General features: G+C 40.7%; 1 protein-coding gene across 1 annotated transcript in view; it reads left to right on the top strand.

Annotated features, from left to right (window-relative positions):
• Nucleotides 1-27,477, top strand: part of GALNT6 (polypeptide N-acetylgalactosaminyltransferase 6) — an 81,714-nt gene that overhangs the window by 28,007 nt on the left and 26,230 nt on the right. Inside the window, exons 2-4 of the mRNA XM_089692973.1 lie at nucleotides 11,643-12,215; nucleotides 20,171-20,343; nucleotides 22,286-22,435. Coding sequence (XP_089549099.1) covers nucleotides 11,731-12,215; nucleotides 20,171-20,343; nucleotides 22,286-22,435 — 808 coding nt within the window. The 5' untranslated portion in view covers nucleotides 11,643-11,730. The remainder of the gene's footprint in view (nucleotides 1-11,642; nucleotides 12,216-20,170; nucleotides 20,344-22,285; nucleotides 22,436-27,477) is intronic.

The raw sequence follows: 27,477 nt of genomic DNA, 5'->3' as shown, positions 1-27,477 counted from the left end.
CTGGTTTTCTTTTGTCCACACCCACTATTATTCATGGACTTTCATTGCTATTCACAGTAAAGCTGCAGTAAAATATTAAAATTGGTTTATTATAAATAGTTGTGTTCTTCTTTGTGTTCCTTCTGGGCATTTTAAATTAGTCTACACCCCCAACTTTGCTTGATTGCAAATGCCATAAAATACAATATCCATGTCAAAGGAACTAATTTGCATCTGTCCTTCGTACGTTTTCTTTTCATAGGGTGTGGTAGAGTGCTTACAACCTGTTGGCATTTTTATAAGTAGACCTTTGAGCTATATATTTGACTGCTGATCAGGAAGTGTTCTTATATCCACCAGCAAGTCACTGGGTGTATATGATTACAATTAAAGTTTTTAAAGTCCCTCTCAAGGGAAAGTAAAAATTCACTATTCATTGGGGTTACCCCTGTACTGCAAGGGTTAAAAGCTAATTTTAGGTCAATAGGGGCCACAGAGAGCAGTTTTATTCACCAAATCTTCTGCTCCTGCAGCGGATTGGCTCTGTGTCCTCTTATCCATTGCAGGGCTATGGGCTCTGCATTGGTCTTGATAACAACATCAGAGGAATGTGACCGCCAAAGCATAGGGGAGAGAAGACTGGGAACTGGTAAAGCAGCACAGAGGGAGCCTGCAGGAGGGGAGGATCAGGCAAGTAAGATTTATTTATTTTTTGGCAGCCCCATAGACCTAAGTCAGCAGTTAACCTTTGCAGTGCAAGGGCAGCTCCACTGTCTTTATTAAGTTTCTGGTCTAAAAGGTGGAAGTTGAAAAGCACACGACAAGGCATTTCCTCAATTTGCATAGTTTATAATGGTACTCTTCATTTTAGAGCCCACTGCAATTTCGGCACCACAAGTTTGGCTTCACTTTTTGAAAGATTAGAGTATGATAAAAATAGCTCTGAATGCTGCAGGAATTTTTATTATTATACAGGACTTGTATAGCGCCAACAGTTTGCTCAGCGCTTTACAGTATAATTGGAGACGATACAGAAACAATACAGTTCAATACAACAGGGTTAGGAGGGCCCTGCTCCTTGGAGCTTACAGTCTAACATGGTGATGATGATATTGCAATTCATTTTATCAGTGTTGTGCAATGCTTAGCTATGTCTTGGCATTTGTAGATATACACTTTATGTGATCTTATTAATGTATTCTTTCATCGTTCAATGTGGGCTATGTATGAGCTCTGTTTAGCTGCCAGCTGTATGACGCTCAAAAGGTTTCCCAATAGTCGTACACTTATTCTGCTAATTCTGGTACTCTCGAAATGCCTAAGGCCTCATGCACACTGGACGTTTTTTCAGCTGCTCCTATGGGGCGTCTGGAGTGTTATGTGTGTGTGGTTTTTTTGTTTGTTTTTTTTCTTTTCTGCCTCCTGAACACCTCTGCATGTTAGCCTATGGGGTTTATTTACTAAAACTGGAGAGTTCAAAATTGAACTGATTGGTTTAAATACAGAAACCAATCCGCTTTTATCTTCAGCTTGTTCAATTTGGCTTTGGCAAAAAAAAATCTGGACAGTTTAAATTGTAGATAATGCAGACCTAGTTACAAAGCAAGAAAACACACATTGTACGCATTTTTCAGGCAATGCCAGTATAGTCAATTGGGGCCAAAATGTGCTATTCTGCCACAAAAGAAGCTCATGAACTTTTTTGAACGATGAGCTTCAAGTGAAGCTGCACTCAGGTGTGAAGAAGTACCTCTGAATATAATGGTAATCCTAGTGTTGTGTGTTGACGTTCTTCTGATGAAGCTTCAAATTGTGGTGTGTGTGGTTTTTTTTGGGGGGGGGGGGTTTATTGCCCAGTTGTGCCAGGGCATCAGACTTGGGGCTTGTTCACACCATATTTGTTGAGATGCATTTTTCTGCACATCATATTACATGAATATAGTGTAAACGGACCACATAGAAAACAATTGTGCAGAAAAACACAACCCAACAGACATTGTTTGAACAAGCCTTATTACATTTCTCTGGAAAAGAGCAGCTTCCATTAAAGGCTGATCATAAATGTGCTTGATAGCAGACTCCCTGCAGATGTTTATTCTTCACTTTTTTACTTTTGCATAGTGTTCTCTTCACCACTCTGTTCTAACAACCATACTCCCCCCCCCCCCCCCCCCCCCTTAAAGCACCTTCAAACGAACAGTCAAGAAGTTAGGTTGCTCATCTAGAATTCTTCTTGTATGCCATAAAGCAGTGGTATTCACACTGCGGCCCTTTGCTTGCCCTTGGAGCACTATTCCACTGATACCAACAATTGGGCATAATTCCCCAATTAAGGGGCACAATTCCTCCCAATGACACCAACTATGGTGCACAATTCCTCTCACTAACCCTAATGGCGGGGCACTGGGACCTTTTCTCCTTGCGATGGCCACAGTCTGCACCCCCCCCCCCCCCCAAAGTCTGAAGGACAGTAAACTGGCCCTTTTTGTTTAGAAAGTTTGGAGACCCCTGCTATAAAACATCCTCTGGTCCCAGATTATTTTTTCATTTCTTAATAAGGTTGTAACATGTATATTTTTTATTTCATGTAGTTGGCACACATGTGTTCTATATCTTGGCTTTCTGTACCATTTTTAGCCTAGGTTCACACTAATGCATTGTGATTTTAATGCTGTTTCCAGTGCGATTTTAAGGGATTGTTGTTCTGCTGTTTAGGTGCAGACTTCTTCATGCATTTTACCGTACAATAAATCCACAAAAATTGTACTCTCTGTTGTCTATTAAAACCATACAGCAAAATCATATTCTGCTGCTCATTTAGAATTGGGTGACCTTTGGCTGTATCACCTAAAGATAACTACATAGGGACTAAAATTATAGGCGTATATGAGTAGTGGCAACTAGACGCATCAAGTGATGTCCAACGTTCTTACCTCCAGTGGCTTCTTTTAGCACAAAATATTGGGTGAAAGGCCACAACCCTTTCAGAATATAGGAAAAAAAACCCTGCGCTTAAATGGATAATCCCTAACCTAAGCTGCTCACACCTTCCTTTTAACCACAAAGTGAAAATAGATGAATGAATAAATAAGTGGTGTAGCGCTAAATAAATGCTATTACATGTGTATCAATATATGAAAAATGAAGAATAAATCAATACATAAATAACGTGTAAACACAAACACGTGAAATTTCACAAGCCTATAAAGTGACCCCCCCAGCAACATATATATATTCCCAGTCTGGGGGATCAAATAAAAGTGAAACAAGTGATTCCCTACTCGGGAACACAACTAATACATAAACACACAAGTGCAAGTGTACAATATTCCATAAAACACACAATATGTGATAAATCATAAACGTCCAATCCAAATGAGTGTCCACTAAATCCACTAGTTAGTGCACAAACACAAATCAACATAACTTGAAAATTGAATCGGCACAACGTGGGGTGAGTTTAGTGCCAAAAACCTGTGATTTGTATCCTTAAGTAGCCTGAGTGCCCCCTCACCTCACAGTGACCACAAGGGCCAGCTTGTTTTATGTATTAACCACGTTCGCACAGGAACTACCACGTCACCGAAAAGACCCTTCTGGATACTCCAGCAGACTCAATGCTCCTCCTGAACTCTCTCCAATCACCTGGTACTCTTCCTGATGGTGTCCTGTTCTGGAGGTGGATGTGGAGCTCCTCTGATGTCTCTTCTCTGGTCGGGTGCCTGTCCCTGTCTTCTTTGTCCAGTGTGAGCTGAATTGGCCAATTCAGCTCACACTGGACAAAGGGAGCTCAGGAGGAGTATTGAGTCTGCTGGAGTATCCAGAAGGGTCTTTTCGGTGACGTGGTAGTTCCTGTGCTAACATGGTTAATCCATAAAGCAAGCTGGCCCTTGTGGTCACTGTGAGGTCAGGGGGCACTCAGGCTACTTAAGGATACAAATCACAAGTTTTTTTGCAGTAAGCTCACCCCACGTTGTGCTGATTCAATTTTCACATTATATTGATTTGTGTTTGTACACAAACTAGTGGATTTAGTGGACATTCATTTGGATTGGACGTTTATGATTTATCACATATTGTGTGTTTTATGGAATATTGTACACTTGCACTTGTGTGTTTATGTATTAGTTGTGTTCCCGAGTAGGGAATCACTTGTTTCACTTTTATTTCATCCCCCAGACTGGGGATATATATGTTGCTGGGGGGGTCACTTTATAGGCTTGTGAAATTTCACTTGTTTTTGTTTACATGTTATTTATGTATTGATTTATTCTTAATTTATTTTTCATATATTGATGCGCATGCAATAGTATTTAGCGCTACACCACTTATTTATTCATTCACAACCCTTTGGAATAAGGAATAAGGAATTTAAAGCCTAAAGTTAGTCAAACATGTTTTTAAAAATCAGCACAAAGGATGGTGCTTACTATTAATGGGAAGTGTCCCTTTTGTTAATGGCTGTTACTTTGGTTGAATCTTCCATCCTTCAACACCCCCACCTTTCCATACCTATGCAGTGGTAATCTTCCGGTGGTGTTGGGGTTAACAAAGCCAAGGGACCTGTGACAGGCACTCATCAACAGTGCCAACTATGCCCGCTCTTTCTGCCCACTCCTCCATACATAGAAGCTATACTAAAGCATCCATCAATAAAAAGGAACCTATGAATGGAAGTAGCAGACCTTTCTATCATTTGCCTGTCCTCCATTCATAAATCATTTTTCATACATGGAAACTTGAGTAGGGCTCCTATTAATGAGGGAGGTAGTGGAAATTATGGGCATAGTCAGCACTGTTGAGTTTCTGCCACAGGTCCCTTGACTCTATAAACACCTACAGTGCTGGAAGATTACTGCTGCAGAGGAGGCTGATGGGGATTGGAGGACAGAATATGTGAACTAAAGAAGCTGCTATCGGCACAAGGGACACTTCACATTGTTAGTATTGTCCCTTGTGCTTATTTAAACAAAAAAAGGTTTTGACTAAACATGGGCTTTACGGTAGTGTTTTTATATTTACCACTACTTGTTATACTGGTGAATGAAATTAAATAGGTGCAGTATTCTGAAAGCTTTCATAAAATTAAGAAAAATATTAACACTTTAGGAATTTTATTTGTGTATATATAACAAACTAAAAAGATGTTTGTGGGACAGAATTTTGTTTGTTTCCATAGAGGGGGACAGACTATCCAAATAAGGGACAGTTGGGAGCTACTTGTGCTAGAAGGTGGATTTTATATGCATCTTTTTAATTACAGTTGCATCTTTGGAAACTATTGAGTTCTAAACATATTTATAAAAAAAAAATCAAAGTTGGAATCGTCCAACCGTTATAATAGACTCTTTTGGGTGTAGTTTTGTTGAGCAGAGGAAGGTGATGGAAATAATCACTATTGTTGAACATTAGATATTTTAGTTTGGAATCCTTAGCCAAGACCACGATTAGAAATCTATGTAAGTGTTTGCATGCCCTAGTCTATAATTTCTCTATTCTCTCAACGTCTGCAAATGGTCTTGTGCTTTCACAAAGCTCCGAAGTGGAATCGGACACCGCCGATGAATTCTAGCCTACCTGGCATTCTCTATATAAAAAGGGAGACACTTGGCCCCATCCACTGGAGCTAGAGAATCTCGTCTTTGTTTCTCTAAACCTGTAGGTCACTCCTTTTAGAAGTACAAGATGCTGCACTGGATGGGGGATCAGCCGAACAAACCACTGCTGTAAGCAAGTTAACCTTTTTATCTTTCAAGGACAACATTGTTGCAGATAAGATTGTCTTGGGACTGGTAACTTGCAGGCAGTTAGCTCCCTGGAACAGCAGAATGAATAGCAGAGCCTTCAGTTGGCCTGATCACCACAGTGATGCCTGCCAAACGCAGATTTTTATTTATTTTTTTAATTTCCTTTTTGGTAGCCTTGCATTCTTTGCCTTACCAGTTTTTAGCCAGAATTTCATTTGCATTGTAAATTTGATGTCTGGACATGTGCCTTTGCATAAAAAGAGGAAATATTTTTACGTACCTAGTGAGCTTCTATTTCCCTTTTTATTCTGGTTGATTTCATCAAGGGACAGTGCAGCTTTACAGGAAATATGGTCCACCATAAGGATATAGTAATATTGCTTGGTTGGCAGCCCCTGAACTCTACACATAAAAGGCACCTTTGCCCCATTTCCATTTCCATACAGAAAAGTTCCTTTTTTTTTAAAGTAGCACTAAATCCTCAGCATTTTATAGTTTAAAGTGATTGTAAAGGCTGAAAGTTTTTTACCTTTATGCATTCTATGCATAAAGGTAAAAATCCTTCTGTGTGCTGTTCCCCCTACAGTCTTCCCTAATGCTCACCTGAGCCCCCTCTCCATCTAGTGATGTACATGGGAGCCTCTCCTCATTGGCTGAGACAGCAGCAGGAGCCACTGTGAATCAAAGCCAGTGAACCAATGAGGAGAGAGCAGGCTCTGTGTATCTTATGGATTCATAGTGCAGGGCTTGGGAGCGAGCACTCATCAGTTGCCCCATAGCAAGTGGCTTGCTACTGGGGGCACTGGTCAAGGGGGAGGAGCCAGAAGCGCTGGTGGGGGACCAGAGAAGAGGAGGATCAGGGCTGATCTGTGCAATACCATTGTTTGTTAGTTTGGGGGAGTTCCTCAGCATACTATGCTATGGGGCTGTGTTTTCCTTTTGACGCTCACAGTGTAGGGAGACACAACTCTAGTTTTGCATGTAAGGGTGGCTCCATAGGATGCCGCAAGAGAAAGGAGCCTTCCATAAACAAGAAGCCTAAAAGATAGGCTATAGATCATAAAGGAAAATAAGACAAAGCGCTTCCTGCATTGTTTATATTTTAAGTGTAACACATTTTATTAACCCTTTCCCACCTTCGCATCCCCTTTAAGCCTGGGTTCACACTGCTGTGGTGCGGCATATCGCATGTGATTCGCACAGGAACCGCACTGCATTCCTGTGCAAATCCTGTGCAGTACAATTTGAGTCATGCATTTTGTTGGCTCAAATTGCACTGCATCCGCACCAGAAAGGCGCAGGACCCTTTTTTTTTTTTTTTTCTTCTTTCTTGTCCGCACTATAATCAGATTGCAGTCTGCACATTGCACCACGATTTGCGAACTGATTTCAGGGTGATGTTAACTTAACTTACACACCCACAGCGGTTGGCATGAACTGGGTGCTATTAGAATGTGGTGCGCAATTCGCACAGAAATCTATTAAAATTTTGCTCCGCATCAGTGTGAACCCAGGCTAAAAGTTCTTAATGTTGGGGGGGTCAAGTGGTAGAAAGGGTTGGCAATCTTGTGACCACTGTGATTTGCTGTCGTGGTGGTCATATGATCAGAAGCCGTTATAGCTGGCTGCCGATGTTTTCTCAGGACTGAAAGCTGTTTTTGGCATCTTTCTCTTTGTGCTGGCGGCATGCAGGGAACATGCTCCCAGCACATAAGCATTGGCCACCCAGCATTGCATGTGTGGGTGTTAATGCCCAGATTTTGCTGCTGCACATATGGGTTTCTGGGGTTTAAAGGGGTTGATAATCTAACTGGGATTTCATTGTGCAGAGCAAATTGAAAACATTCTTTTTTTATGCTAATAGAAACTAGGTACTGTTGTATGTTCAGACTGGATCAGGTATATTGCCTTTTTAAGACCTGGCCTTTCAGGGTTTGTTCACACTTGACTTTATTTCTAACTCTTGCCAAACGCCCCTATAGCAGCGTTTGATAGGCATTTGGGAAGCGTTTTTAACTCTCCTCAAATGCTCCCCAAATGCCCCATGCGCGGTTTTGAGGTGGTTGATAGGCGTTTGCCAAGCATTAAAACCGCACCTCAAACGCCTCTGTCTCACAACCGCACCGCAAATGCCTGCCAAGCGTTTGCGGAGTGGCACCATAGACATAAATGGGAGGCTTCAACTCCTGACCCGCGTCAGTTTTGACGCAACGCGACTTCAACGGTTCAGTGTGAACCGCACTGTGTGCTGCTATGTGCAGAATTTTCATAAGCGTTTTGAGAAGCGTTAAAAACTCTTCCCAAACACCTGTCTGATGCCTGCTGACAAAGCTAGTGCGAACTGAGCCTTAGAGAAAAAAGGGGTGGTGTGGTTTGAGTGTCAGCTTTTCCAGCTGCTGGCTGTTGTAGGTTAATGGAAATAATGAATTGTCTGAAGCCCCATGAATGCTTTCCTCTCTTTAGTGACAATAAATGGTCCAGATTGTTGTTCTATTAGAGCTCATTGTCATGGGACATATTTAAATGTTACTCTTGTTCATTAATTAGCAGTTCAGTTTAATAACTAGCGCCCAATTAGCAGCATACATGATCTGAATGTGAATGCTAAAGTTGTCTCTAGACCACCCAAAATGTCGTCTTCTTTGGCTAATTTTACTGCACAGTAATATCCAAATCTCATAGGTATGGGCCTTCTGTGTGAGATGCTAACCAACTATGTTCATGGCTGATGCATTGTTGTATGAGAGCTGCATACACTCACACATATATATGCATGCACACCAGTCACATATTTCCTCTTCCCCAAACAGTAACCCAAAGTGTGTGTGTTTTTGTTGTTGTTTGTGTTTTGTTTATATCCCAATCACCGTAATTGACTGTAGTACAGATGTGCCTTGAAAAGCTGGCTAAATGGTTAAAGGTGTTTTTGTAGCCGTTTTTAGCCTGTGAAATCAAAGTATTGAGTACACTGCTGCTTTGAATCTGCCTTTGTTTGACTCTTTCCACCTGCTACAATCTCATTCTGAATGTCTCTTACCGCTTTGTGACTGCAGATCTCTAGGGAGGTCATATGCACTTTTAGATTGACTCTTTCAATAGTACTGTACTGAAAATGATCACTTTGCATGGTGGCAAAAAGTAATCCTTTCATTCTAAAATGATAAGCAAGTGCTAATTTAGATGAATAAAACTGAAGCAGCTTGCATAAATGTCCACAATATCCAGCTGCTTTAAGGTGGAAATCCAGTGCTGCTGATTTGCTGTAAAGCCGGGTGTAGCGAATACCAAGGAGCTGTTCTAGTTTGCGGAGACGGTCCTTACTGAGAGGTCTGGAGTCCATATCCAGGGTGTAACAAGTACTTGAGAAGTGCCTTTTCCCCTCGGTTCCTAGATGACCAGCAGTACCTTTCTGTATATCATTTATATGCACAATTTGGTTGTGCGTCCGGTGAGTGCAAGCACACCTTTTACCATATCCACAAGAAGTCATGAGCAGTATATATATGCAATTCAAGCGAGAAGCGACCATTCTTTCCACATACAGGATGATATAAGCACTTTTTGGAAAATTATATTTATGGACTGTCATGCGTTTATGGTGTGCATTTATGTCACTTATATTCGTCCAGCATAGGACGACGCACTACTGTCACTTTGTTGCGCTATATACTAGTGTCTTATATATCACTTGTCACTTTATATTGCTATTTTTTATCAATCATACTGATTTATTTGTGTTTTAGCGCTGCAATTTTGATATAAATCCTTTCATTCTATTTGCTTTTTTAGCTTTCCTGATGCTTGATCAATTCACAGCCTGGAAGATAACATTGGTGTCAGTGGAGGGAGATATCCTTTTGTGGCTTTTATGTACAGTTCTGATTTTTTCGAGGGGTGTTCAAGTCAAACTGGGACCTTTTTTAATTTTACAGGCATATTAACCACTTCCAGTCCGGACACATTTACCCCCTTCCTGACCAGGGCAATTTTCAGTTTTCAGCGCTATCACACTTTGAATGACAATTGCGCGGTCATGCAACACTGTACTCATATGAATTTTTTTACAATTTTTTTGAGACAGATAAAACTTTATTTTGGTGGTATTTATTCACCGCTGGGATTTTTATTTTTTTTGCTATGTAAATGAAAATGTCCAAAAATTTTGAAAAAAAGTGTTTTTCTTATTAAATTTTGCAAATAAATAATATTTCATCATAAATCTTGGCCAAAATTTATTCAGTTATCTTTTTAGTAAAAGTAAGCCAAATTAGTTTATAACCAAAAATTATAATTTTTAAACATTTTTTTTTAAATATTTTTTTTTTTTCCATACTGTCACCCTAGCAGTACAGTGTCACCATGGTGACACTGTACTACTTTTGGGGGGTGATGAAGATTTTTTTTTTTTTACACTGATTGCTTTTACACCCATATAGGATGTAAAAGCAATCATTTCTATTTCTCTCTGTCAGCATTCTTGCAACCATTGAGAACTACTGAGTGAGCTGTGACTGGTCACAGCTTGTCACATGGTACAAGGCTGCTGTGAATAGCCTTGTACCATGTGACCTCTGTGATCATTCACAGATTTCACACATAGTAAGCAATGATGTCAGAAGTGATAACTTGCTTACTACTTTGCATGTGATCACTGATTGGCCAATCAGTGATCACATGGGGAGCGTGCACAAGCAGGGTGCGGGGAGGCCGTTTATAAATGGCCACCTGACCCTGCAGTGCCACTGTCCGGCCGTTTATATACAACGGCCGGTTGGAAGTGGTTAAAGGATGTTAGTGTGGCAGTACTACACGCAGTAGTAAGTGGCAAGTATGTCCTACTGATAAGCTGTGCATATGTTGTGGGCCAGTCTAGAGACCATTAACCAAGATGGCAGACAACCGTGTTAGTGCGTGCATGGAACAGTGTGTGGTGATGAAGTGTCTTGTTAATGAAGGCCTTACATCTGCGGATTTCTACGGAAGTCTTCAAGCACAGTACCATGATGAGACACTCAGCCGCAGTAAGACATTTGAATGGTGTAAATATTTCAAAGATCGCCGTACGTCCATCAGTGATGATCCCAGCCCACAGCAGTCATTCCTGTGAACAATTAGCGAGTGGAACGCCTGATCCGGGATAATCAACACATAACTTGTCATGAAATTGCACAAGAGACTAATCTTTCTGTGAGAACAGTGAACATGATGACAAGGTGAAGCAGGCTGTCCTAGGATAGTTCAGGCATACTGGCAAATCTTTCTATGCTAAAGCATTAGGTAAATGTTGGTATAAATGTAGCAGGGGAGTATGTTGAAAAATAAATGCAGTTTCCACTTCTTTAAATTTTGTTTTTATTATATAAACTCAAAAATCCTGGTTTGACTTGACCTCCCCTCATATAATGAAGTTGGTTATCGGCAGACTTAATTGGTAAAACATCTTACAACTATTCAGACACCATATTTGTGTCGTCCTCCTTGCAGAGCTGCTGGCAGATGCATGTGCATTTTACCTGGGAGCTGCGTACAGGCAGATTATTGACGTGGATACAAATGCAATGCTGGCCCAGACACAATACATGTCAAAGTTTGACATGCAGACAGGAGTATGGATTGAAATGCAGAGGCTTTGTATTCAGGTTTGTGCAATTACCCCTGCCTCCATGCTAAACTTTGAAATTCAGTTGTGTCCATGTCAATGCTACAACTTCCATGAGCTGCAGAATAGACTATTGTGTGGTCCAGGATCTGGCTGTGCTGTCTGGTTAGGGTACCTGAACTGCAAAACTGGTAAAACAGTTTACATAATTGTATTTCAACAACGTAGTTATCTGTATGCCTAGAGTTTAGCTTTAAGCCACTGTCCTTTTTGGAAGTCACATATTTGTTAATTTATTTATTTTTCTCTCTTGATAGGTCTGTGGTGAATACATATCTGCAAATGGAATAATTGACTACCTCATCATAGTGCTCTAACCCTAGAAGGATTTGAAATTAATTCAAAATGAGGCTCTTAAGGAGACACTATGGACCACTTAAATTGGCTATGGTGGGTATTGTCTTTGTAATATTCGTCTTTATTATGCACAAAGATGTTGGCAATGGCAGCAAAGATGAACCCTGGTTAAAGAACATTGTAGAGCGGAAAGATCAGATGCTGGATATGATGATGGGGGCAGTGAATAATATAAGGGACTCCATGCCAAAGCTTCAGATCAGAGCCCCGATGCAGCAAGAGGAACCAGAACAGAAAGCAAAGTCTTGCTTGCCTGGATATTACACTCCAGCAGAGCTCAAAGCATTCATGGAAAGACCACCACAAGATCCAAATAGTCCTGGTGCTGATGGAAAAGCATTTAAAAAGGACAAGTGGACAGCAGAGGAAACCAAGCAGAAGGATGATGGATTTACCAAGCATTGCTTCAATGCCTTTGCCAGTGAGAAGATCTCTCTCAACAGGGCTTTGGGACCTGACACAAGACCTCCAGAGTGAGTTTTTTATTTTTTACAAACTTGTTTATAGTATTGAACCTGGTTTAGTACAATAGTCTTTTTTAATCAATATACAACACATGCATTATTACAAAATTGCTACATTGTTGTTGTTTCTTGAAAATCATAAGGATTCCACAGTAATGTCGTTTTGGCAGTGAGTCTTGTTGGTCTGTGTATTGGGCAGAGAGATTAATGTATACAATGCCATTACTTTCAACCTTGAAAACAATTCCACATATCCATAGTGTGTGAAACACCATCTGCTCACTTTTAATCTTAAAGCAGAACTATGCTGTAACTGAGCACCACAACCCAAAAACACAATTTCATTAACTTTTAATATTCAAAGCAAACTCACCATCCATCAATCCATGTCTCCTTGCTTTATTTTGCTGAGAAATCACTTTGAAAAACACCCTCCTAGCATTTCTGGCTGTGGCCATCTTGAGTGAGGGCAGATGATTCATGTAGCATTTACTTCCTGGAATCTATCTGCTCTTAGCTTAGGCATGCAGGCAGGAATATGTGCTTAGCAGAGCAGTAACTCTGCATGGAGGATGGCACAAATTTGCTGGCTAAATGAGCCCTTGGTCCACCTGAAGTCCTACAAACCTGCCTGTGAAGTTTACAATATGCAGATTTCTGTGATGGAGTGTCAACAATGCCGTCCTGCTCCTGATTTCAGTGCGGAGTCGCCACTCTCAAAAAAGATGTGCCCGCCTGCACAATAGTGAATGTGAAAAAAGGTTTAAAACAAGCAAACATGATATACTTTCCTATCTATTTACTAATGATAGCAGCATAAGAATGGAAAAATAGTCAATGTTGATTGAAGTTCTGCAATAAGTTGCCCATAGGCTTTCCATAAGTATCCTCATCTGGCTGTTCTTTGGATCTAAAGTGTTTGGACCACCCGCTGGTTGAGGCTTATCTGAGGAAATGGCAAAAAAACAACTCATCCAGTTGCAAGTGGCTCCCCTGATAAAACAATGTTGCAGGTGTCTGGATCATATCATCGCTTTCCATAGAAGAAAAATGGTGGAGCAACCACATGTTTAGAGATTCTCTGAGGCTACAAAATGTGTATGATAACAAATATGTTCTGCAATAAATTATGCTTTTAATTTGTTTAATAGATTATTTAATAGTGTTTTTAGAGTTCTATGTTACAACAGGTAGCTTCATTGGCATATATTAAAGCAGAACTCCAGGGAAAATTTGGCCCATGCAGTGCCCTGCCCTGCCCATGTTCCCGCACAGCTCGTTTTTGTCTAGGGGTGAGGAGAGCAGAGATATCCTTGCCTAATCTGCCGATCCTCCCAGCACAAGGAAAAAAAAATCTTCTGCTGTTGCAAAGTTATTTATTTATTTTTTTCCTAAAAGAAAAAGCATGTTATACTTACCTGTTCTGTGCAATGGTATCAACCCTTCTCTTTTGGGGTTCCCTGACGATGCTCCATTCTCCTCCTCTGCATGTGCCACTATAGGAAGCTGCATCCCATGGTGACATACATGCAGGCTCATTCCCGAGCTGGGCTGTTTGCTAACATTGGCATACACTGTGCAGTTTGGCTTCGCCCCCTCACTGGATCTGACAGTGGCAGGAGCCAACGGCTCTCACTGCTCTCAGACAACCATGTGAAAGAGCAGTCAGAAGAGAGAAGACCGGATGAGCAGTGCGCTGTATCAATTCAGGACTCGGGTAAGTATTTGGGGATGGGAGAGAACAAACCGATACTGAAAGATTTTTTTACCTTTTAATACATAGAATGCATTTAGGTAAAAAAAATATATAACTTTAAAATCACTTTTAGTGTAATTTGTAAGTAAAATTTGTGCTTGATAAACTCTTGCACAAATATTTTGTATGACAATGGAAAATGGAACTACCACTTTTCTTTTTTTTTTTTCTTTTTTTTCTTTTTTCGATGGTGTCTGCTTTCAGAAAATATGTAATGTTTGGCGTTTTTAACTTATTTTCAAACCTAAAAGCTAAAAACGCAAAAAACAACTCTGCGAAAGACTTAAATTGGGAAGCTGCACCCAAAAATAGGCAAGCATAGGACAAGGGTCTAATCAACGGTATTGTAGGGCCTCATGCAGATGATATTTATACTTTTACTGGCTCATGCCTTGTTCTGGTTTTTTGTCTGTGTGGAGGTGGACATCTTGGAAGAAGAGCAGGGCTTTTCAAGCTCATGTCAGAGCTGCCCCTGATGACTGGTGGTCTAATAACTGCTGGGATAATGATCAATAAGCAATGGGAGAGGTGCAGAAACCTGAGATCCAAAGAATAGATAACACAGGGAGAATGCACTGCAGGTCCTTGGGTACAGCTTTCTCACCAGCAAGCCCTCCGGAAAACGGTGAACCACACTGCAGTGACATCACTGAATGTCAATGAATAACTGTTGTTTGCTGCAGTGCAGATATAAAAGATATTAACAGATAAACAGGAGATCTTAAGCACAGTCACACATCAAGAAGTGCACTGTAAATTTTCAGGAGGAACACAAGACGATACATTTTCAGGGTACTACTTTGTTACAAAAAACATTTCTAGATGTTCCCTATAAGAGCAGATCTTCAATTTTTGGCTGCATGCTCATGGGCATATTAAAACACCCCAATCCACGGAATATTTCTGCCAGGAGCTGGCAAAAAAAAAACCCTTGTATTGGTGCAGAAGTATGTGTGTTTACAGGCGTTTAGAAGTGTACGCATATAATAAACTATTGTCAAAAATATTAATCTGTTCTAGCCACTGGAATGAATTTGTACACATGCATTATTATTTTTATAAACACTGCTTTAAAATACAAATCTAAATGCCACAATGAGTATTATACACTGAAACCAAGTTGCATTCAGGGACAGAAAAAAAATTAAAGATGACTCTAAAAGCAACATTTACAGCATTTTCTAGATATATATTTATTTATTTTTGTAATCCAGTGGGCTGAATGGAAAAAAAAACTAACAGATTCCTTCTTCCACACAGAGGTGAATGGAGATATACCCCCACCCTCCCCCAGGATATTGTATTTTGACAGCGGGACATGCCGCTATCAGATTGCACTGATCAGCGGCTGCAACTGCTGATCAATTAAAGTATTCCAGCACAGCATGTCCCTTCAACAAAAGCCGAGCAAGCCATTTACTTCCATCTAGCAGGGTCAGCCACACTCTGATCAAATTTGCCCTGTCCCTGCTGAACCAGCCACATTTTGATTAGTGTATGGTCAGCCTTATTCTTCCAGTTTGATTTACATTTTTACCCAGATGCCAGTGATGGATACAGGGTCCACATGTAGCCCTGGGGGCACCACCTGAGCACATCTGGTTTACATCACAAAGTGTATGGCCCATAAATATTCTTCTGTGGCAATCACATTACAGTGATCCCTTACAACATTTTGTACAGTATTTATACTGAACCTCTGCCCTTACAGCCCTCTTTCTAGCATTTCCTTTCCTGTGCTTGGCATATTAAACAGGAGGACGTGGAGCATGGCGTGACATCACAGTCTGCTGTAAGCACAATCTCACTGAAATCGCAGCCTGGCTTTCATTTGGATCTTATAACTGCACAGTTGCATGCTAGACTGGGTCATCAGAGCACAGCTAACAATTGCCGTATCTGTGGGAGCTTTTGTCCAGTAGCTTAAAGATTTGGGAAAGCTCATATTCCACAGCGGGTGTCTGTCCCTGCCTTGGCAGGTGTGTCTGTCACAATGGAGGAGAAAGTAAGTTCCCCACCGCTGCAAGAATGCTTTTCAATAAAGCAAATGAGAGAATAAAGCGCCTAAACCAATTTAATTTGACGTGGGGAAGCCACCCCATTTTTAGCAACTTCCTTTTCTTTTTTTTTTTTTTTTGTGAAAAACTGGAAGTAAAAATCCCCAAACTGTAACAGCTGTCTTCATAGCCGGTCTGCAGGCAGAATGAAAAGAACATCATTGTTCTTCTTGAAGGCAGCAGGAGAACCTGAGCTTTCATGTGGAACATTTCCCTTGTTTGAAGTAGGATTGGGGTATGTGGCCAGTGAAAGAACCATTAACCCTGGGATTGAAAAGCCCAAGGCAAGCTCCATGCACTGCCATAGACCCTTCATATTCTGTACTGAATGAACTCTGGCAAATGTAATGCTAATGTCCCATTTTAAAACAAGAGATCAAAGCAATTAAAATGACTAATTAATAGAAACTGCACAAACTGTCTCATAGCCTTTTTATCATGTCAATTTGTTTTACAGATGTGCTATAACAAACCTCAGTAGCCTGCCCTTTATAATATCACTAATTATAAGACACTCTTTTCAATACTCTGTCATCTATTTGTACACCTTATTTATCAACTGACAATCTATGGGACTTGGAGGAGTCAGTAAATGAAGAATAGAAATGGGTAATCCCCTATGAACAACTTAATGACATACTCCAAACAATACTGATAATTGGGCCACATTCATACCTAAGCATTCCAGGAACTTAGGCAGAAATGTGGAAAAAAAAAAAACGCAGCACAATGCTCTTCCAATGCCATTCTTTCCTACCGTCACCCCAAATGCGGGTAGCAGTACCATGTTTTTTCACATGGCAAAACACGCAATGCAAAACTTGCTTGACCTGTCAAAGGTATGCAAGCTATATTGTTACACATTGATAGCCCATGTTTTAGCATGACAGATGCGTCAAAAATGTGGGGAAAACAACGTGTCGCTAAGCTGTGACTGCAGCCTAAAGCAAACCTCGATTGGGTTGACTGGAGGAGGGGGGGGGTGTAGAGTTATTAGACAGAATGAGAGGTTATGTGATGGTATAAGCTGTCAGGTACTTAATGGTATCCCTTCAGCCTTGTTTGGAGGACTCCCACAGTTAACATGGAAATGGTGTTCTCCTAATGATGGCTTTTGGAAAATAATCTGCATACACCTTACACAATAAAGCCCAGGCATTGCATTTTAGAATTAGTACATTGGGTGTGCATCTTATTCTCTACTAGGAATGGTAAAGGAGCTCCAGGCAGAGGTTTAAAGGCTATCTCCACCTTTGTCAAAAATAAAATAAATGCAGATATACACTGCTCAAACAAATTAAAGTAACACTTTGAAAACGCATCAAATCTCCATGGGGAAACTATCATGCTGGATATCTATACAGATCTAGACTGGGTAATGTGTTTGGAACGTAAGGATGCCTCATCGTTCGCTGGAAATGAAAATTATCAACATACAGAGGACTGAATTCAAAGACACCCTGAAAATCAAAGTGAAAAATGATGCAGCAGGCTAGTCAATTTTGCTGAAATTATATTGCAGCAACTTGAGACGACGGATGGTGTCCTGGGGTATTTCCTCCCAGATCTGGACCAGGGCATTACTGAATCCTGGACAGTCTTAGGTGCAACCTGTCATCGTCAGATGGACTGAAACATGATATTCCAGAGGTGTTTTATTGGATCTAGGTATCAATTCCTTCATCCTCCAGGAACTGCCTGCATACTCTCGCCACATGAGGCCGGGCATTGTCGTGCACCAGGATGAACCCAGGACCCACTGCACCAGCATAGGGTCTGACAATGGGTCCAAGGATTTCATCTCCATGCCTAATGGCAGTCAGGGTGCCGTTGTCTAGCCTGTAGAGTTCTGTGGGTCCCTCCATGGATATGCTTCCTCAGATCATCACTGACCCACCACCAAAATGGTCATGCTGAATGATGTTACAGGCAGCATAACTAAAGGTGATGAAAAAGGTGGTTAGCCTTTTATGCTCACCTGCCCAGGGCTACAGTTGTTGCTTGTTTGGGGGTTTTTTTGTTTGTTTTTTTCCCATATATAGCTGTCATGCACAATTGTTCCCTGTTGATGGTGATCCTTTTGCTTACCTGTTCACTATGTACGAAAGTTATTTCCCACAACCACGACAGACCGCATTCACTCCTCACATACAATACTCCTGATGTGTAAAAGTGTCCTTACCAAGAGATTTGTACGATCAGCCACTGATCGCATTACTTTCTTGGAAGTTTGCATCTGAAGGTAGATACATCAAGCAAAGAGAGGACATTATACAACAGAGGCATGGTTGTTTTGGATACAACAGAGTGGCAGCGTTTGCTGGACAGCATTTAAGTAATTGGTTTTGCTTCTTTAAAGGACTACTCCAATCTCTAATTTTTTTTATTTAAAATTGACATAGCATAAATAAGACATAAGCCATTTTGCATTTTCTTGTGGTTAAACTTGCATTTCCCTTGTGCTCAAAATACATTGCAGCATGTGGCATAAAATATGTTAACATCCTTAGTTTTCTACTGTAATAACTTACCGCACTGGTTGTTTTTAGCTTTGGTTTAGATGTTGAGTCTCTAAAGTGATGGCTGAGGTTTAGAGTTTCTTATTACAACACTAGACCTTTCACACTGGTAAGTATAACCAATCGCTAGTCACACTTTTTTTAACTTCTCTTATTTTCTGTCTTTGGTCTGTTAAGAGATGTATGGCCAAAGAGTACTTGGTCATACTTCTCTTGTGGGTGACAGAAATACACTTGTGCTTTCCTGTGACCCAGAATCAGCTGGCAGCAGGCTATAGCCTGCTGTCAGCTGATGTGGCAGAGGCACTTTAGGCTCTGGAAGGATCCTGTTTTCAGGATCCACCCAGTTGCCTGACTGACAGCTGGCTCCAGCTCTCTGCACAAGACAGAGTGGAAGCCAGCTGTACCTGCCCCCATTCCAGCCTTGCACTCCAGTGAATGCTGGAGGGGCAGAGCTGTGACTGACAGTTGGTGCTCTCCACTCAGGGCAGACCGAGAACTGAGCAATCAGCGTTCATGTGATTCCTAAGTTCTCGGTCTTGGAGCCAGCAAGAGCTTCTGCTGCATCACAACAATGCTGCAAAGGTGAGTATGAAGGTTTATTTTTTTAGAAACCCCAAACCTCTCCTTTTTAAATATACAGCTGAATGCATTTGTTATGCCTGTAAAAAGCAAAATAGTACCTGTTGATCCTGCTAGAAACACATTGAGCTTGTAACTTCCTGTGCACTTTATCTCTGTTGCACGTAGCACCTAGTTAGCTATCAGCCCTTCACATTTGACTTCTGTGGACTGCAGAACACCTTCCCCCATGTTATGGAGATGAGAAGCAGGGAAATGTTTTTTAATCATAATACTTCCTATTCCAGTGTGCCAGTTCTGCTCCTCTTTAGATTCAGTAGAGCAAGTGAGCGTCGTCATCCTAGGACATGAAATGTTAGTGGCAGACTCATTGGTTTAACATAGAGAAACCATTCTGAAAAAGGAAAACTACTGCACCAGCCACATCCGATTTACTGTAAACTGCAACATATTTTTTTCTTTTTTGTTTAGATACACTATAAATATTCAAGCTGGGTGTTTAGTTTTGGCGCATGGATCTCCAGCATCTAGGTACAGATAAGTGTACTGTCTGGCCTCACTTCGGGCAATCTGTAAAAGTCTATGAAAGGCTGACTGCTACTGCAGCTGGATGAGACTGTATGGTGCACCAAGCATACTTGTGTTAGGACAGTATGTGCCCAGGGGTGAACTCTCGGAACACAGACTGCTTCTGTTCTAAAGAAGGTGTTTTATATGCATTCTGGGCAGGTGCTGAATATTTAGAAGCCGGGACTCAACAGACCACCTTCAAGGAGGTTTGGAAGAAGAGCTAATTGGAAGGAAATTAAAATTGATTCCCTGAGTCAGTTAAGAAGGAACAGGAACACAGACAGGAGTATTCATTAATCAAACGTACAGGTTCTTCTGATTTTTGATATCCCTAAGTAGGTTCCTACTGCAGCTTGTGTTTTGATTCCTTTGTTGCCTCCTAGCTCCCTTCAGCCACTATGGACACTACAGAAACTGTGTGGCATTACGAAATAGGATCATATCAGTCTACTCATTGCAACTCATTTGTCTTTTTTTCAGGTGTATTGAACAGAAATTTAAGCGATGTCCTTCCCTCCCTACCACCAGTGTGATTATTGTATTCCATAATGAAGCCTGGTCAACTCTTCTCCGGACAGTGTACAGTGTCCTGCATACATCCCCTGCAATCCTGCTAAAAGAAATCATTCTTGTAGATGATGCTAGTGCAGATGGTAAGGTAACATAGTCATTGACAACTAGTTTACTGGAAATACTGTCCTATTGACAGCTAACAAACTGGTTATAGTACACTAGAATGTTTGCCCCAAAACAAATCTCCATCCCCCATCCACACAGGAAGCCTGAGCATTTACGAGAAGCTTATTTTGCAAATTTAGCAGATATACTTTTGCATTTTGCAAACTGATATTTTCTATTGATGCAGGTTAACTTGCAAAAGATTTAAGAAAAATAATGTTCAGACCCTAGGGCGAGCCACAGATGATGCGATTTTCTTTCCTGTAGCCATAGGTCAGTGTTGATGGGGAAATCCATCACATGGAGCTATTGTGTTCTCCCAGCGGGGAGCTGTCCCTGCTGATAGAACACAATGGCTATAGCCCTGAGCTGTAATTGGATGCTAAAAATCCAACAGGCTGGCTATACCTAAGTTGATCAACAGATCAACTTGGGTACAACCAGCCTGCTCCTAGATGGATCAAATCTTATCCTGTCCCTGCTGAACCAGTCAAGATTCGATCCATCTATGGCCAGCTTCAATCTCCCTACCTTGCCTACTCTGTCTTCACCTTGAAATTTACAGGATACATGTGTCAAGGAAATGATTAGCAAAGGTAATCCATGCAAATATTTAAACCGTATTCCTTGTTCAGCAATATCCTGTGGTATAATTATTTGCAATGCTAAATATGTAAATCAGTTTGTGTTTTGGGATGCTGTTGCAATGTGTTAAATTTCTGGAATTGCTTTATCCATATCCATTGACATTTCAGAAAAAAAGATACATCTTGCTAACATGCCCCTTGCCCTCCCTAGCCCTGACCAGTCTACAGTACATGCATAGAAAGTGAAAATGCAAATATAATGTAACTAAAGGAAGAAGAATAGGAATAGAAACTGATCAGCATTTTAAGAGGCAGAAACTTAGTGGAAATCTTTGAAATAGGTACACAGTAATAAAAAAAATGTTTTTTGGTACTGTAGGAACATTTAAAAACTTTGTTAGGTGTTTATTGCTGTTTCCTTGAACAAGAATTTTTTCCACTTTATTTTCCTGGTATTTACTAAAGCAGGATGTGGGGAGGGATCTACCCTACAGGGGCACAAGGAAAAAAAAATTTGATCACTTTTATTAAAAAAATGTTTTATCAATTTTGGCTGGAATTTAAAGCAGAACAATATTTGACCTTCTCTCCAGCAATGCAATGTCTTTGAGCTTCCTTGCTGTTGCTGTCATCTTTGCATGGTCTTCCAAGTTCAGGAACTTTGGCCATCTTGATTTGGCCTTGCCAGGATAACATAACTTGCATGCATGGGATTTTATTCAGCTCTGCATATGCCAAAATTATACACTGACCAGCACATGTTTACATTGTTAGGAAGGTTTCAAACAGGGAGGTAAGAATATTCTATGGCCGAAGAGCTGAGACTTTTGTATTTTCAAATATTTAATTAAAAGTTGTACAGTGTTCCTGGGTTGAACCGGGAATACTGAGCAGCGAGTGTAGCCTCGATAGACCACTTTTTCACTTTTTTTTTTTCTCTGCATTTGCCTCTTGCCCACAGACACATTTCTAGGTGTAGTTTCTTGCCTTGCTGTAGCAGTAATCAGGCATCAATACTTGAGTACTTTTTGCTGCGCAACATTAATGACAGATTCAAATGTCTTACATTTTGTAGCAAAATAAGCTACTCCAGCTGGCCTGCCAGGGCTTTTCTGACAAGACTAGGTTATCAAGTAGCCAGTGCTCAAGAGATGATTAAAGGTATTTGGTTTCTTGAATTAGTTGTGACAAAGAAGCCCATTTTCTAATTTTGTTTCACAAAGAATGAAGAGAACTGAAAGACGTTTGTGTGTCTTTTTTTTTTCCCCTTTTATATAGCGTGTATTCATTATTACAAGTTGCAAAATGTTGTATATGCTTAAATCTGCAGATTACCTGAAGGAAGAATTGGACAACTATGTGAAGTCTCTGCAGATAGTAAAAGTTGTACGACAGCAGGAGAGAAAGGGTTTAATCACTGCCAGGTTGCTAGGTGCCAGCGTTGCTACAGGCGAGGTGCTGACCTTCCTGGATGCCCATTGTAAGTTATATTACATCTGCCACTCTTGATTTCCTCAGATCATGAAAAGAGCGCTCAATGTAATCCTCTCTCCTGTTAATGTACTGCAGTTTAGACCAGGTAGAGTATCTGCACCATCAACTTTTGTCCATTTGCGTATTTTGTGGCTGACTGCAAAACAAATCTTGGCTCTCTATTGCACTGTGACTGAAGACTTTATACCAAATGCCTTCTAAAAGAAATCTCCTCAGGCATGAGTGGGTTAAATCTAATCCACAAAGCACTGTATACCAGTGATCACTCAAATTCCCTATTCTACCAAAATCCATTGAACTCACTATTAAACCAGAATCCGTTAAAACAGTGCCTTTTCTATTGATTACTACTTCTTCCTCTTATTCATATGTTAATAACATATTTAAGTCATATCCCCAGGCCAGTTCATAATATTAAAATCATAGTATCTGTGTAATCACTCACAATCTCCCTTAGTCTCCGTCCAGGTAATAATCCATTTCTGTTTTAATAATTACTGTATTCTTTAAGTACATTGTGTGGTGTTCTCCACAACTGGCATTGCTTAAGCAAAATATAATACCACTACCCAGTTTGTTCAAGTATCTCCTGGTTTGTTCATTTAGTCTGGTTTACCATCTGCATTTTCAATGTCCTCTGGTCTTGATATCGCAGGCATTGTCACTGATGCAAGTGGTGTCCACCATACTGTTTTAGTATTTCGGGTTGCAGGGCCAGGCGCGCGCGCGCACACGCACGCACACTCTTACACTTCTCGCATAGTATTTTAAAAATGCATATCAATGTATTAAAATAAGGTGCCCCTTATGCACAGAGCACTGTCAGACAGTCCTGTTGCTAAAACGTATTAAAACCACCCATAGATGTTCTTCACCCCCTCCAATTTTTTATCTGCTCAAGGTCAATACACTGAGCCGCACTCCATGTGTGAATGGACAAACAGAGCAGTGGCTCAGGAGAGAGCCTGTTTGGGTGCCCCCATAGCAAGCTGCATGGGGGACCTCGGCAAGGAGGGAGAGGCCAGAAGCATCAGCAGGGGACCTGAGAAGAGGAGGAGACTCTGCAAAGCCATTACACAGAGCAGGTAAGTATGACATGTTTGCCATTTAAAAATAAAGCAAAAAAAAAACCTGCCTTTTTAATATCACTTTAATCTCCTATTCCTTTCCAGTTGTTACTGGATAAAACGTTTATCCAAATTATAAGCTTTTATTTTATCTTTAATGGTCTGTTTTTACTATACAAAAAAAAGATTTTTTTTCTCAGTGAAAATTTTGTTCAGCATCCCATCTGCCTACAGAATATAGCTGTTTTTCAGAATCTTATTAAACCACCCAACCTTATCCTAAAGTTGGTGGTAGTACAGAGTATTTTCACTCTTCTCATCTAAATCCTATTTTTAATCTATTTTAGATCAAGCAAGAGAGTGAGGAAAAGGCAAATACATTCTATGGAAAGGGTTAAAGAAAAGAAATAGTGAAAAAAGGCATTCAAAGAAACTGAAGCCCAAGAAAGGGATGGTATAATAAAGAAGGATATAAAAATAGTGAAATATTTCCTTTATCACTTACTTTGGGATAGGGGTTGAAAGGGTTGATACGATTCTGAAGAGGAGCTGGCATATTCTGCACAGACAAGATCTTGAACAAAATTCTCATTGAAAAACTCCCATTTGCAAAAGGTTTTTTATTTTCTTTACTGGAAGAGATGTGGAGCATGCAATACTAGTAAAAGGCTAATGATTTGCGAAAACATTCTCACTCATTACAGCTGGAAAGGATCATGAAATTACCAATGCATAACCTGCAATTTAAAGAGGGTGGTATAAATTTTTGAATGTACTTTACCCCTAAAATATGTAGGGAAAATGTTTTGCTTCTCTCAGACCAGGGAGTTGGTCTGTTCTCCTAAGCAAACTAGCAAAACACATAGGAAGGAGGGGTTCTGGGCTGTCCTTACAGCTTTGTTTGCCAGTGTCCAGTTTCCCTGAAGGTGGCAGTATTTGGTTCAAAAATACCTTCCTGTGTCCTGTAATATGTGATTTAAAAAAAAGTTATATCTAGATAAACATTCTTCTCAATAACAACTGGAAAGGTATATGGGACTGAGCAGTGCATAACTTGTAATTCAAGGTGGTATATCTTAGAATGTACTGTACTTGCTCTCTACAGTATACAGAGAGAATAAAGAAACCCCTACATGTCCATACTGAAGAACATATTTGGCACATACAGATAGGGTTAATGCCCCATGGGGGTTGATTTACTAAAACTGCATGGTGCAAAATCTGGTGCAGCTTTGCATAGAAACCAATCGGTCTCCAGGTTTTGTTGTCGGCTTAATGAAAAAACTGAAGTTAGAAGCTGATTGGCTACCATGCACAGCTGCACCAGATTTTGCACTCTAGTTTTAGTAAATCAACCCCATAGTGCCTGTTTTGCAAAAAAAAAAAAGTATTGTAACCAGGCAAATTTAACCCTACTGGGACTTACTCCATCCCACCCCTACCCCCACCCTCTCTGACAATAGCAAGGTGAATTTTTTTTGTTTTGTTTTCATGACCTTGCACACCCCACTTTCTATATTCTGGCCCAGGCCAGTATTACACTTCTATTGACCACAAGTTCCTGGTATGCCCACATCACACATTCCAGGAGGCTGTGGGTACTCTACTGCACATGCACCGGGTGGCTTTCTGTCTGTCACTTTTATCTGGAGCCAGAATCTTGATGACATGCCACAGCTCATGCATGTCATCAGGCAATTGGCTGCAAGAACCAGAAAGAGATAGCTGGCTTCCTGATGTCATGGATGAAAATGGTGGTGAAGGACCCAGTACCAAGCAGAGCTGGAGTGAACTGCACAGATCATTGCTGGCCGTGTGAGTATGTGGTCTACCCAGCAAAAAAGGCAAGAGGGTGGGAATGAGTGACGTTCTGCTCTCGAGATTTAACCATTGAATAGATTTAAAAAAAAATTGGAGGGGAGGTGATATTCTTTGAATCATTCTCTGAGGTAGGGACACTGAGTGTATAAAATAGATCCGTTCAGCCTACAAGACTTTAATGTAGAGTTTAATCTAAATTGCTTCCTGTGATGGGGAAGATTCATTTAAGTCAAATGATGATTGGAGTAGTGTTCACCTACAGACCATTGTTCTGAAGAATGGTGCAATTCACACCTAAAACATGTCACTAGGTGGGGATGACTTAAATATATTAGTTTATGAAAAAGAAGGGTGAGGTGTGGGTGATTAAAAAGAGATACTGCATTGAAGGATTCTGACTTCAATAATGAGGGTGACAGGTGTTGGTGTAATTGAGCGTTTGAGTGCTCACTGGTACAAAGTTGTTCTTTGTTAAGTTTACTATATAAAGCACCAGAAGGCAATGAGCCACGACTTGGTGATCCTATAGGCAAAGAGTGTTACCATATATATATTTTTGTTGTTTTCGGGGTTAGATTTGTTAGTTGCATATTTTGAATATTCTTCTTGACTTTGTGATCCCCATGGTATATGTAAGGACCAAAACAATTTGCAGCTTAAATTACACCAGTATTACAAATATGCTGGTGTCTTGCTTATATATTCAGAGGTCTCAGTCAAAGGTGAGAAAAACACAAGCAAGAGCCAACCTAAGTGCAGTATATATAAAAGTTTATTGGTAATATAGCTACTCGCAAGAAAGATAAGGTATACAGGTTGGAACATGTCCTCGAGGTGGCCAGTACAGGGGCCAGTGGTGTCTGGTAATGCCTGGGTCCCAGGAGTGAGCTGTCAGCAGTGGATGCCGTGACAAGTGCCGTAACCAGCATGGAACGCACAGAAGTCTGGAACCAGAGGTCAACCAATGGGGATGCAAGGACAGGTCAGGTGATGACTCGTTTCAAAGCTTCCACTTTTTCTTCAGACCTCAGAGGTCTGCTTCACTCTATGGGGAGCTGCTACCATTAGTGCCTACACTATGGAGTATATGGACTTGTTTTTTTAAATGTTTCTAGTTTATGTTCTTAACCATTTTATACTTTTTGAAGTGTCGCTGAGCCATTATCTTCTCTCAGCGCCAAATTCTTACATTATTCACTCAGTCAAAGGTGGCCTGTCCACTTCTGCATTGGCTATTAGTCCATCACTATTTTGGGCAGATCTACTGGCCCATAGAAAGGTGCAGAATTGGGTGGGTCAGCTTTTTACCACTACCATTGTTTGAGTCCTCTTATGAGAACAGCCTGGGACGTGTACATATCAGAGGATATGTCTTGTTGGAGACGTCAGAGGGCATATACAGGTGTCGGCAGAGATATCAGAGGACACGTACAGGTATTGCTAAGTCCCTGCACTTTAGTTCTGGGGCCAGTTAAGAAGATAAAACAGAAGTATATAATTTACCTTTTACCGCAGAGTAGAACTTTTTGTTTTATGAGGACACGTCAGCTTTTGTCACGTCAGGAAAAATCTCTAAACGTGTATAAAAGAGTGTGTTTTGTTGTATCAGGAAGCCAAATAGTTGATTGCTAGTATTTCAGGAATGTGGAACTCGCCTGTTACCTGTGCATAGTTTTTTCTTATGTCGCTGTCAACTGTTTATCATCACTGTGAGTCGAGACCCTTTGATCTGGTTTAAAGTGATTGTAACCCTCACTTTTTGTATAACAACCCATTCAGTTTAAAGTAGAAATGAAAGGCAATACCCTCTGTTCTCAGTTACACTGATCTTCCCATTGAAGGAGAGTGTGAGTGTAAGTGTGCGTACACGTTTGTGGGAGGGGGGGTCAGCTGAAGTCTAATCATTGGAGGAGTACTGACTGAGTTCCCAGAACAGCTAGATAACTGACCACACTGTGCTGATATCCCCAGAGTGGTCAGTATTTAATAGAAAAGCAGAGGGGACTGGCAGTTATTTCACACAAAGGAAGCAATTCAGTACAAAGAACAGGATACTTTTTCATACAAATACATGGTACAGCAGGCACATATCAGAAATATGAACTGTTGGGCTTACATAATTTTTAACTATTAGGTGTGC

This window comes from Staurois parvus, unplaced genomic scaffold (genome assembly GCF_062004578.1).
Source record: "Staurois parvus isolate SC_StPar_1 unplaced genomic scaffold, SC_StPar_1.0 ptg000023l, whole genome shotgun sequence".
NCBI classification, from domain to species: domain Eukaryota; kingdom Metazoa; phylum Chordata; class Amphibia; order Anura; family Ranidae; genus Staurois; species Staurois parvus.
This window is presented reverse-complemented; position numbering and strand designations above follow the sequence as displayed.